The 12,911-nt window shown below is 41.3% G+C and overlaps 1 protein-coding gene across 3 annotated transcripts; it reads left to right on the forward strand.

Moving 5' to 3' along the window:
• The first annotated feature begins 16 nt into the window (after positions 1 to 16).
• Positions 17 to 8,004, forward strand: ANKRA2 (ankyrin repeat, family A (RFXANK-like), 2). 3 transcript variants are annotated; one of them, XM_014965130.1, is made up of 9 exons: positions 17 to 35; positions 731 to 1,134; positions 3,199 to 3,357; positions 4,415 to 4,480; positions 5,296 to 5,393; positions 5,589 to 5,714; positions 6,165 to 6,231; positions 6,323 to 6,403; positions 7,460 to 8,004. In XM_014965130.1, exons 2-9 carry the CDS (start codon positions 834 to 836, stop codon positions 7,513 to 7,515), a joined length of 954 nt encoding a protein of 317 aa, XP_014820616.1. In that variant the 5' UTR covers positions 17 to 35; positions 731 to 833; the 3' UTR covers positions 7,516 to 8,004. The 3 variants fall into 3 exon arrangements, with proteins under 3 accessions (XP_014820616.1, XP_014820615.1, XP_014820614.1); XM_014965129.1 differs by having other exon boundaries at positions 27 to 85; XM_014965128.1 differs by lacking the exon at positions 17 to 35 and adding an exon at positions 103 to 430.
• Positions 8,005 to 12,911: the final 4,907 nt, after the last annotated feature.

A 12,911-nucleotide genomic window follows, 5' to 3' on the forward strand; every position in this document is an offset into this window, starting at 1 on the left:
TCACTTCCGCCTTCCCGTCAGCAGCGGAAGCGGCGGTGCGGACGTGAGGCGGGGCTGCGGGAGCGGGGCTGCGGCGGGGACGGAGGTGCTCGAGCGGCGGGTGCTCCGCGGTGTCCGTGGAGGGTGGCGGCAGCAGCATCAGCTGCACCAGCAGTTCTCCTTTGGGCCTCTTGTCCCGGAGCCGGCGGCCCGCAGTGCCGGGAGAGGCCTCTGGGAGCGCCCGGGGCTGCTAGGCCGCGCTGCTTGCCAGGCGCTGCCGCCGAGCCTGGCCCGGCCTGTGAGGCTTCCCGCGGGGCTGTCTGAAAGCCCCCGGTGTTCTGGGATGCTTTGCTGTCGTTGGTCTAAAAGAGATTTTGTCGTCTTCCTAGACGTCCAGCAGAAGCCGTTTGTTTTAGTCGGGTTATGAAAAGACTTGGGAGTCATAAGAAATGTAAATTCACTGAAATTTTTCCTTCAAGTAATGTTTTTAAGAAATAAAGTCATCCTCCTTATTCCTCTTTTGGTATAAATGTGGTTGGTTGTGGCTCCATTATGAAATTTGGCTTAAATAGCCATGTGATAACATTTAAACAGGTGTTTTTTTCGATAAGCTTGTGTCAATAGTACGTGATATTTCACCAAGGTTTTGACTATCAAAACCAAACACCATGAGCTTAAAAGAAACCAAGTTTGGTGTATTTTTATGCATTACTTCACCACGATGTTGTTAACCTATGTTATGTGTGTTCAGTTGCAGGTTGTTCAGATGTTGGGATCTCTTCAGATACACCTTGGTTGACCAGAACTGCTCTTGGCTGGAAGCTATGAAGAAACATTTTGCATAGAACTTTTACATGACTGAGGCCATGGCATCTTCAACAAACTTAGATGCTGGGGCCCAGTTAATTGTAGAAGAATGTCCCACCAGCTACAGCCTTCCACCCATGCCAGATATTAAAGTGGAGAATCAGCTTGACTCAAGCACAGAGGAAGGCCCAGCTCAGAGTGTCGCCATGGGAATGAAATTCATTTTGCCCAATCGATTTGATATGAATGTCTGCTCACGATTTGTGAAGTCTTTGAATGAGGAGGACAGTAAAAATATTCAAGACCAAGTTAACTCTGACCTCGAAGTGGCATCTGTCTTATTTAAAGGTTGAACTTTATGGTACAAATTGTTATGTGTGAACTGTGTCATCCTGTTAAGCTGTCGTGTGTTTTTTTTAAAAAGCCTTTGCCTTATATGTGTGTTAATCAGTAATAGTTTTCTAAGATTTCTTCCCCTGACATTTTTATTATATATTTATTATTAATGTAAAATTAACTTCCCCTCTGGTTATTTTTTAAATCAAAATTTTAATTATTTTTTTTTAATTTAAAAAGTAGCAATGTAGAAAGTCTCTAGTGTAATAAGAGCTGGTGCTGGTTATGAAAACAAGCTTGCTTCTTTTGTGTTGCATGTCCTACAATATTGTTGAATATGTGTCTTTACCGAACACTGCTGAAAGAATTGTGTGATCGTTTCAACTTCAGTAGCTTTCTGCAGCACATTTTATCTTTTCACGATGACAAAATAACGTGGGTCATGTGGTTGACTTCCTGTTATCAGTATGGCTCTATAAAGCCTGTAGTTGCAGTGATTGGCTTGTCAATTCAGCTACTTAAAGGTGAATGTTGCTCCAGTTCTGGATCCCTGCAGCTGATCTCCAGATGTTGCTGGACAATTCATCGGAATTGATGCATGCATTTTCATGACTGAGCATATCACTAGAGAACAGAATTAGGACTTCCATCTATTTCCCCTTAACAGCTGTAGTTTCCAGCACTCACTGTCGTATTTCAGACCCTTAGTGATGCATCTTTTCATGAGGTTAAATTTCACCCATTTCCTTTAACAAATACAGACCTATTGTGGATTTTGATGGTTTCTCTGATTTGTATTGTTTGGCTGCAGTTCAGCCATTGTAATTTTCAAACTTTTTTGATTTGCAGGCCCTAAGTGCTTACTAGTGGAGCTGCAGACCTGAATGGCAAAGTTAGACCCATCAGCAATAGGGTTGTTTTTCTTAGGTAACATTTGTGAACCCCTTAGAAGTAGTCCTGCGGATCCAGGGACCGCAGGTCAAAAACCCCTGGTAGGTCTCTTAATTTGATCATGTCAGCTGTAGTAATTTGATTGGTAAGCAAAATGTAATTTCATTTTCATCCTGTTACCCTCTACTTCTTTTAATTGGTTGTCTCCTCAGATTTGTGCTTGGGTTTATGATTGTGAAGTTCTCTATGGTGTGAATTCAGTGTGCGTGTTAGTTAGCTTCCAATCATTAGCTGCTAATGTTAGTTAGTTACTAATTAGTTACTACATTAGTGCACATTGATGTTGAATCAATTTAGCCAATAATGGAGATTAATCCTTCAATATGTCTTTCCAGTATTTAATCAGTTAGCCTCTTAAAAATTATTTGGCTTCTTAGCTACTTCTCAAAATCTAAAGCTACATTTGGGAATTAGAAGCCAAGGTAACATATATATTTATATATATATATGTCATAAAATGCCATTAGATTCTAATGGAAAGCTAGAAAAGTTAGTACAAATGAACACAGTGGCACTGAATGACTTCTTGAAGTCTAAGCAGTGACCTGCAGTTGCATTTTATGTAATTTAGTGTGGAACATCTCTATTCCTGCTGGATAAGTATTCATAAGGCATTCACATTGCAGTTACAAATTTATCCAACAAGAGTGGAAAAAGTCCTGGTGAAGAAAATTAGGGAAGGTCATCTCCATTCATGCAGTACACAGGTTAGGGAGTAGACAAAGGGATGAGCTGAGCAGTTACCTGACTGCATGGCTGACAAGAGCTGCATCATGTTATTGCACTGGAGAGTGTCAGTAAGGATGTGACAGACAAAGTGGGGCCGTCCTACCTGATAAACCCATGTCAGGTGTGTTGAAAGTCTAGACAAAGGCTTACCTCATTTAGACACCAACTTGTCTCTGAACGTGTAGGGTAGCAGCATTGTTTTATGCTAGAGATGAATACAGGCCTTTATTCAACTCTTATAATGCATAGTGGAAAAAGCACGTCACAAAGCCTTCTTAACGTGGATTTTAAAGATCTTGTGAGACTGATGCTTTCTAGATTGACTTAGAATCTATGGCTTGCTTTTAATTCTCTTAATAGTACTAAAATCCTGTCTGTTTTCTCTGTTCAATGTAGCTGAATGCAACATCCACACTTCTCCTTCCCCTGGTATCCAAGTAAGACATGTTTATACTCCATCAACTACTAAGCATTTCTCACCAATAAAGCAATCAACTACCCTAACTAACAAACACAGGGGAAACGAAGTCTCTACAACACCTCTGCTTGTAAACTGTAAGTATCCTCCTGCCTTACTGTTATAATTACTTTGTAAACTGTATGTTAAATGCTTGACCATTTTTTTCTTGGGTGTTACAGTGAACCTTTAATATAGTATAAAAACATTGAGATAGTCTGCTCTAATTTCACATGGTTCCAACTGTAAAATAGTAATCCACCTCCTGTATTGAAATCATGACTGAAGCATATTTTCCAGAAAAGATCCAATTTTTGGTATGAAAAATACAGGTAAAGATTTTTCTGATCCTTTCTAAGCTCTAGGTTAATATGCTTCATATACTTGTTTTCAGAACTGCGCGTCTTGTAAAATTTATTAAAATCGGGTGATTGTCATGGATCTTGAAAGTCAAGAAGGCAGTATTGTTTATGTGGTTTTGTTATTCTTAGTTTTCAAGCATTTTTTTTATAAATTAATTCTCTGTAATTTACTTCATCTATAAATTGTTTCCTCTATACATTGTAAGTCCATTGTTAAAAAAAAAGGCTGCTTGCATGGGAAAAATATAGCTGCAATGTAGGCCTCTGAACAAAATATGCAGACTTTCCAGAGAAAAAAATCAAACTTTAGTGAATAGGAAGAGGACACTGAACATTTGCATATGTAACTATTAGCTAATTTTGTTATTATATAATGTGGATAGTTTATTATATATTCCCTCCTGAACACCTTTCAAACCTGCTCCAAGTTGTAATTACCAAAAACATGCACCTGTGCAGCATTTACTGTGGGATCAGAGATTTTTTTTTTTTCTTTATAATCTCTTAGGAATTATTCTACTTTTAATACTTGGTACTTCTTATTAAAAATAAAGACCCCAAACCCCACCATCTTTTTCTTCCACTGTAGATGTCACATTGTGTATGGTTTTGTAATGTCTGATTTATTCCACATTGCAGTGAGTGAGAATTACGCTATGGGCTTTATTGAGCAGCATGACAGATCTCCTGATAGCATGTGATCTCTTGGAAGTAATTTTTAAACTACACAGCCTTAATTTGTCCAGAGATGCTTATTGTCTTTTGATAAATGCCTTTGCTTCCCTTCTTGCAGCTTTATCAGTTCATCAGCTGGCGGCTCAAGGAGAAATGTTGTATCTGGCTACGCGTATTGAACAAGGTGAGATAGAGGGAGGTTAAATGCCTTCCTTTATACCCTGTTGTGCTTGACTTTTCCCCCAAAGCTGTATTTACTGAAAAGCAGGTAATGAGTTGCCGAGTCTATATACTTTGTAATGAGCCATGTAGATGGAAAGTAAATCAATTCTGGAGTGTCAGTAACAGCTAAAAATGCATATCATGGTGCTTTGATAAGCATGGGATTTTTCAAGTATTTAGATATTAAAATAAATCAACAGTTTCAGTCAGCCAGTTGTTAAAAAAAAGTTACTTTTCCTTTTTCCAGCTACACTAGAATAATAGGGTCTACACAATTGTTTCCACAAAACACCCTATTGATTACATGAACTTCAGGGGGGAATGGAGCTATGCTATCTATATTGCTTTAGAAGCTACTTCTTTACAAGAATGTATAACCTCACTCTATTGAGAAAAAAGACCCACTTCCTACAGTATAATACAGAACGTACCTCTTTATTTTTCAAGCAGCCCTTCTCACCTTTCCAATGATAAATCCCAGATTACAGACAACTTGTAACATTTCTGAGTATAAATAGAGCTTGATTTATAATGCTTAAAAAAATAAATAAACTTGAATCTTAGATTTTACTTTGGTCGGATTATTTTTTTCTTTCTTGGACAAAGATATTTGCACCACCACTAGAATAGAATTTTGGTTTTAAAGTTAAGATGAGAATGTCTTTTAGGATACACTGGTACCTCAGTCCATTCACCATGGATATGTCAGTGCATTTCACCAGTTCATTCAGGTGTTAGTGAAAGGGGTTACTAATTTGCATATTTTTCTTTAAACAGAAAATGTAATCAATCATAAGGATGAAGAAGGATTTACTCCTCTGATGTGGGCTGCAGCTCATGGGCAGATAGCAGTAGTGGAATTTCTCCTCCAGAATGTAAGGGAAAAAACACACTGAATTTTAAATTTATTTACTTTTTTAGTTCAATTTGCCTTACTAAGTTTTTCAATGCTGCTTTATGCATAAAAGTTTTAAAGTTAAGTTCTGCGTGAATGCTTACATTAAAAAAAAGAAAACAACAGTGTGTTTATTTTGATTTATTTTTTTTTAAAAAAGTTATTATTATTTCAGGGTGCAGATCCTCAGATTTTGGGGAAAGGGCGAGAGAGTGCCCTATCGCTGGCTTGCAGTAAAGGATACACAGATATTGTCAAAATGCTGCTTGACTGTGGAGTTGATGTCAATGAGTATGACTGGGTAAGACTCTAACCTGAATTTGTCAGAGGGTGCTTTGGTCAGAAATTTGAAACAGGGCACAGCAGTGACTTGGGTTTGGAAATTGTTCTACCTCTTCTAAGATATCTTAGAAGAGGTGGAACAATTTAGATATCGAAATTGTTCTACCTCTTCTAGGATATCTGAGAGTTTCAAAACTTCCATAGGATAAGAGAAGTCGGCCCTACTAGTTCTGACTTCTTGGTAAAAAGAGAATGAGACTAGCACTGAATCGCTGTAGAAGAGCAAGCTTAGAGTCTAAACAGTAGACAAAAAAAGGTGGAAGTTGTGAAGAACCAAAAACAGAACCTTGGGTTATAAAATTTGTGAAGTCTCATATTGATACATAAAGTATCGTAAGTGTGTTAAGGAATTACAGTTGCAGACTGCTCAATCATTAAGTGTCTAAGGCTTTTTTCCCTGCTTTTGCAGAATGGAGGCACGCCTCTCCTATATGCAGTACATGGGAACCATGTGAAATGTGTAAAAATTCTCCTTGGTAAGCAGACTGTCCAAACTGACTTATCAGTAATAACACTCTATCAGTACTCATAGTTAGAAATATGAGTTTCTCTTCCTATTTTATGTAGAAAGTGGTGCTGATCCAACTATTGAAACAGATGCTGGCTATAATTCCATGGATTTGGCTGTAGCCTTGGGCTATCGCAGTGGTGAGTATTGCTACTGTAAATTCTTCGATTTTTATTTTTACTGTTTCTTGTTTATATGGCTGCTGTAATAGACTGCAATGGCCTAGTAGAGGTTTTGCAGCTGTGAGAAGATCCCCATCCATAATACACCTAAGTGTATCAGCTGAAATTCATTAGGAGTTTCCGTCCCTGACTCAGAAAGCCGGGTACCCAGTAAGAGAATGTCACTGCCCTGGATCTGCATCTGTGGCCACAAATAGTGGTGCATTGGGCTGACATGGTCGTGATCCAGACAAGGGGAGCCACGCTGCTCCTCCCCGACCCTGTATAAAGGAGTGTGTGTAGCACTGGACAATGATAGGACGCTGCAGCCCCCCCAAACCCCTCACTCTGGCGCTCTGCTGATTTTCAAACTACATCACATCATGCCAAACCTTCTTCCCCTGTCACGCTAGCTCTAGTTAATCTCGGAGGCAGACAGTAATTCAGTGCCAGGATCAGGGAATTAGGCTAGCTAATTCGGTTCGGGAAAACAAGCAAAGAAGGGACTCATCATTGTTTTTTCCCTCGTGCTGCCTTCATTGTGAAAGCTCTGAAATGTCTGCCATTACAGAAATTAACTGAATCCAAAAATAAGCCCAGCACTGCATGTGTAGCTTCTCCAGGCAGAGCCCTGTGCTAATGGGAGGGCTGGTAATTTCACAGATGTCTAGATGTAGGATTGCTTCCAGAGTTCAGTCTCAAAACGTTCCACAGAAGTCATTTCTAATAAACATTTTTGCCTACTGTCCATTTATATGCTTAAAATTTTGCTTTCTGTATGCTATCTGCCTGTTCAAACCAGAGAACAGATTGTCACCTCCAAAAGCCATCATCTGCCTTACTGGTTGTATTGCTTTTACATTATATAAGACTTTTATTTCTGAAGGGATGCAGACTCTTTTCCCACGGTGAATTTATTCCTGTGGTTTTTATTAAATGATTGCACAGGACAAGCTGGCATCTGCCAGGAAAAAGCAGTACAACCCAAAAAATGTGAAAAAGCACTGATTAACCTGATGTTTTTCTTTGCTTTAGTTCAACAGGTTATTGAGTCTCATTTGTTAAGGCTACTTCAAAGTATCAAGGAATAATGCTTGGCTCTTCTGCAGGTGTCCATGCTTGACTTGGAGATCTGAAGTACTTTTTACCCCTCTAATCAGTGACAAAGGTTATTTGTTTTGTAACTTTACCTTTGTTCGCTGTTTTTAGTTAAGGTTTTTAATATTCTTCTTCTTCTTTTGTTGTTGTTCACAGAAATACGTGATGTCATCCTTTTCTTAAGTATATTTTATATAATTTTAGAAGAAAAAGTCAGTTGTGCATGAAAACCTTTGTAAATAAAACCAGTTTTGACCACCTAACTGTTTACACTGAGTGCAGTGGGTGGCACTGTGCCACGTGTCCTACTTCATCACATTATTGATATGTATTCACAGGAAGAAATTTGTTTAGACATTGAGGTGTCTCACTGTAGAGGATAGAGGTCTTTACTGTTAATAATACCAACATGTGCACTATTTGTGATTGTTTTCAAGATCCCCAGTTAATAAAACTGCTTTTGGCTTTGTCTCATTTTTTAAGAAGTTGGTAATAAATTGAAAGACTTTGATGGTAGTTTAATTCCTACCTAGTTTCTTTCCACTTGCCTCTGCTTTCCTGTTGTAGTCCTGAAACAGCTAGGCCAGAGTGTCCTAGATAGACTTCCTTATACCCAAGAAATTTCTAATTCAGGTGCAGAATTCATAGCTCCTAAATATCCTCCCTGCAGTGGCTGAAAGTTGACATCAGCTATATGGGAAGGGAAGCCAGAGCCTACTGCATTCCGGCCTTCTGCAGCCAAAGGGTGGTCCTTTGGATCACAAAACCATAGAATATCTTGAGTTGGAAGGGGCCTATAAGGATCATTCATTCCAACTCCCTCCTTCTTTCCAGGACTAACTGAAACTAAACCATAGGACTTGGAGCATCACCCAGATGCCCCTTGAACTCTGACAGGCTTTTTGCTGTGACCACTTCCCCTGGGGAGCCTGTTCCACCAACTGACTGAAGAATCTTTTCTGAACTTCCACTGATGCAGCTTCATTCTGTTTTCTTCTGTCCTGTCGTGGGTCACCAGAGAGCGGAGATCAGCGCCTCCCCCTCTGCTGCCCCCCTTGACGAAGGTGTAGACTGTGATGAGGTCACCCCTGAGCCTTCTCAAAGCTAAACACACCACATGACCTCAACTATTCCTCCCGAGTCTTGCCCTTGAAACCTTTCACCATTTTGGTCACCCTTCCCTGGACACACTGTCATAGTTTGATGTCCTTCTTACGTTGAGGCACCAAAAACTTGGTGGGGCTGCACCAGCACAGTGTAGAGTGGACAGTCACCTGCCTAGGCTGGCTGGCTAAGCTGTGCTTGATGCTTCCCAGGATACAAGTGGCCTGTTGGCTGCCATGGCACACTGTTGACTCATGTTCAGCTTGCCATCCACCCAGACCCCCAGATCTCTTTCTGTGGGGCTGATCTCCAGCCTCTCGTGTCCCAGTTCGGCAGGATGTCCCAGCATAGCTGTTACGTTACAACAGCAATTACAATTCTGGAAGTAGTTGAAAGATCAGGACATCTTAATGGATTTTCTGGGCCCCCTGCACTTAGTCAAAACTACCCTGAGTGACAGGACGTGTGATAGCTTCTCACAAGTAACAGATCAGCTTTTGGAAGAGATTTTTCCAGCTTTTCCCTTGATGGTGCATACAGACCCGCCATGTGGTGTTGACGTGTTTCCATGAGCGTTTCTCCATTGTGTCCACTAGAGGTCTGGCATCTAGTCACAGACATACACCCCAAATCCCCGCCTCTCTGCCCCAGCACGCAGGGAGTAAACCCAACTTCCAATTCTCTCTCCACCTAAGAGTTCACCCAATTAAATTATGCCTAGCATAGTGTCTCTGCAGTGCTTAATTTTTCTATTTGAAATTCATTTCATACACAAAACAATACTGTTTGAAGTACGTGCACTATGATCCTGACCAAAAGGTACTGGAGGGCTGCGGAATAGCGCAGCAGAGTTCTTTGAGTCAGAGCAAAAGAAATAATTCAAAATGCTAATGCTGTTACTGCAAAATCAGTGAATATACAATAGGGGAAAAAGTAGGAGGAAGAATTCGAGAAGGAGCTTCTTCACTTTGAGGGTGGCACAGCACTGGAACAGGCTGCCCAAAGAAATGGTGGAGTCACTCTCTCTGGAGACATTCAAAACCCGCCCGGGCAAGTTTCTATGCTACCTGCTCTAGGAGGATCTCCTTTAGCAGGGGGTTTGGACTAGATGATCTCCAGAGGTGCCTTCCAACCCCCTATCATTCTATGATTCTGTAGGGAAAAAAATTAATCCCAACCTACATGGATTAAAATTAATTTCTGGCAAAATTTCTCTCTTATGTATTTTTAAAATAACATAAAATACTACAAAATTGCATACTAAAAATACTGAGATTTAATGGTGTCATCATGGTTTAATCCCAGCTGACAGCTAGGGTCACACAGCCACTTGCTCACTTCTACCAGCTGGGATGTGGAGAGAATTGGAAAAAGGAAAGTGAGGAAAAACTCATGGGTTGAGATTAAGCCAGTTTAATGGGTAAAGCAAAAGACACACACACGAGCAAAGTGAAACAAGGCATTCATCCACTGCTTCCCATGGGCAGCAGGGGCTCAGCCACCTCCAGGAGAGCAGAGGTCCATCACACATAATGATGACTTGGGAAGAGAAATGCCACTCCACCTGTCTTCCCACTTCCTTCTTCCCCCAGCTTTATATACTCTCATGATGTCATATATATATATATCCCTGTAGCCCGCTGGGGTCAGCTGTCCCGGCTGTGTCCCTTCCCAGCTTCTTGTGCACTCCCAGCTTCTCACTGGTGGGGAGGTGTGAAGAGCAAAGACCTCGAGAGCTTAGCAACAGCCAAAGCCACCACTGCGCTGTCAACACCATTTCCCATCCCAAACCCAAAGCTCAGCACCGTAGCAGATGCTAGTTAAAAAAATCGACTCCTATCCCACCTAAAACCATGACACATGGCCTTTGTAAAAACAAATTATTTTCAACAAGCATAGAAGTCCAGCAGCACAAATAAAACGCAAACTGTGTTTTCTTGAAATACCATAACCTGAGACATTTCTAAGACATTTTGTGTATAGACATGTTATGTAAGTATTCATAAGGAATGGAATTTCCCCTCTCTGTATTATTTGCATTACAGGAAAGTCCTTGCTCTAAATGGTGAACCTTCAATATCTGCTCTCTATTCTGTTTTGAACTTCAGTCAGCATTAAGTTCACATATAGTTAAGAATTAGTCCGTTTATTTCCTATTGCCTGAAAACATATCCTAGAAAATGCATTTTTGGATTACATGGGAAGATCCTGAAATAGAGGAACATAGATTAAGATAGCAGTACGTAAAATCTCTTCCGTCTCTTTGCTGTATAATTTCAAGCAATTGTCGGTCATCACCAGGCATCCCACAGGAGTGAGTGCAAAGGTGAAGGTGGTCTGCTTTCAGAAGCTGTTTCCTGCATTAAGAGCCCTTTCCGTAGCATAAGGTTGTATGTCTGAGGCAACGAAAGCAGAACTGAAGTTTGCTGTGGCTCCTGTGAGGGCCCTGCAGGGAACAGCCAGCAGTATTTCGTAAGCGATCACCCAGCCACCCCGAGGAAAACTTAAAGTTAGCAAACTGGGAGAAGGGAGGGGAGGGGGAAAAAAAAAAATCTATGCAAAGAAAAAGCTTTACTGGCTGGAAAAAATCACTGTCAAGAAAGCACAGACAACAGTTGATTATGCAACATTAACAGCATGCTCCACTCCACATACTTTGTCTTTCTCTGAGGCACAAAGATGAATTTTTATTTCTCTCGGTGTAAATACTGCTCAGCGTTTTCTTTGTTTATAGTGGTAAAAATTGTGAAGCCCCTGATTCAGCATTGGTGTTTTGAAATGCCAGCCTGCTGATTGTGTGTCAGTGAATGGTATCTGTGGCCTCTGGTGGTGGGGAGAAGATGCTAGAAGTCACCTTGGAACTATACCCAGGGGTCTGAAGGCAGCAGTGTTTCCTTGCCAGAGGAGCCTGAAAGATTCTGCAGTCAAAAATCTTTACTCCAAGTTGATTCTCTTCCAAAGCATTTACCAAGAGCTCTCACCGATGTCAGTTCTGACAGGAATGTTAATAAAAGTATTTTACATTTGAAGTGAGCAAACAAGCTGCTTTTCCTGATTAACCAAATTATTTTTGACCAAAGTCAAGGTGCAGCGTGTAGTCACAGATGTGGTGAACCCTGCCTCAGGAAGCGGATGGCCTAGCAGTGTCAAACGCTTCAGAGCTGCGCAAAGTCTGCGCCTCGCTCATTCACGTTGGACTTTATAGGGTGCCCTGGCCTGTTCAGCAGCGGGATTACACAACAAACCAACTCTGGTCTGCAGCCCAGCGGGTGCATTTGTCAGAATTAACACTCATTTGCAGCTACTACCGGCTGCAACAGCTCAGCAACCTCACAGCCCAAGACAGGCAGGCTTTATCTCTCTGGCAGGGAGGTAAAAGAAAGCTAAAGCAGCAAGCAGCCCTCTTCGCAGAGGACAATAATACAGGTGTGAAGTAATTCTACCAAGGAGAAAACAAAATTCACACATTGACTTTGTAGTTGCTCAAGGGAATTCTACTTTCTCACAGTTAGGCAACAGCTGAGATAGAAAATGAACCAAAGAGGGTGAAGAATAACCATAAATAGATTGTTAATATTTGATTTAAAGAAGTTAAGATGCTACAGACTGTAAAGCCATTCCTAAAGCAACTGTGACCAGTACCCCCTGCTCCCCACCCCGGGTCATGTGGTTAGCATAACTAACACCATTTTATAAGGCAAACAGCCATTCTCTGGGACCTAGTGGGTCACATATTCCTTCCCTTTGCCCTCATTATCAGGTCCTGAAAGTCTTGTGCACCAAGCAGATGAATCAAACAGATTTCTTCTTACCCTCCCTGCTGGCCTCAAGGTTCCTGGGTGCCAAGCCAATTACTCCCTCCCTTGCTGGCCTTTCAGGTCTCAGGCACCCGGCCAACCTGGTGGTGTTGAAGACCCCACCACAGAACAGGGATAAGCATAACAGCTCCCAGAGCACTGTCTGTAAAACCAAGCAGTTAAAGTCCCAAGAGGACTTGGACCACAACTTCTGGACACACAGAATGCCATCCCCCAGTGGAATGGGACACCTCCGCCATCATCTGCTTCCTCCTGGGACTGAAGGGGTGACTTACTCTTTCACATGATTTTTGAGTCTAGATTATGATTCAGGTCCACAAAGATGATTAAGGGCCTGGAGCATCTCTCTTATGAAGAGAGGCTGAGGAACTTGGGTCTTTTTAGTCTAGAGAAGAGAAGGCTGAGGCGGGAATCTGATCAATACTTATAAATACTTAAAGGGAGGGTGTCAGGAGGATGGGGCTGGT

This window comes from Calidris pugnax, unplaced genomic scaffold (genome assembly GCF_001431845.1).
Source record: "Calidris pugnax isolate Ruff unplaced genomic scaffold, ASM143184v1 scaffold273, whole genome shotgun sequence".
In the NCBI taxonomy this organism is placed as follows: Eukaryota; Metazoa; Chordata; class Aves; order Charadriiformes; family Scolopacidae; genus Calidris; species Calidris pugnax.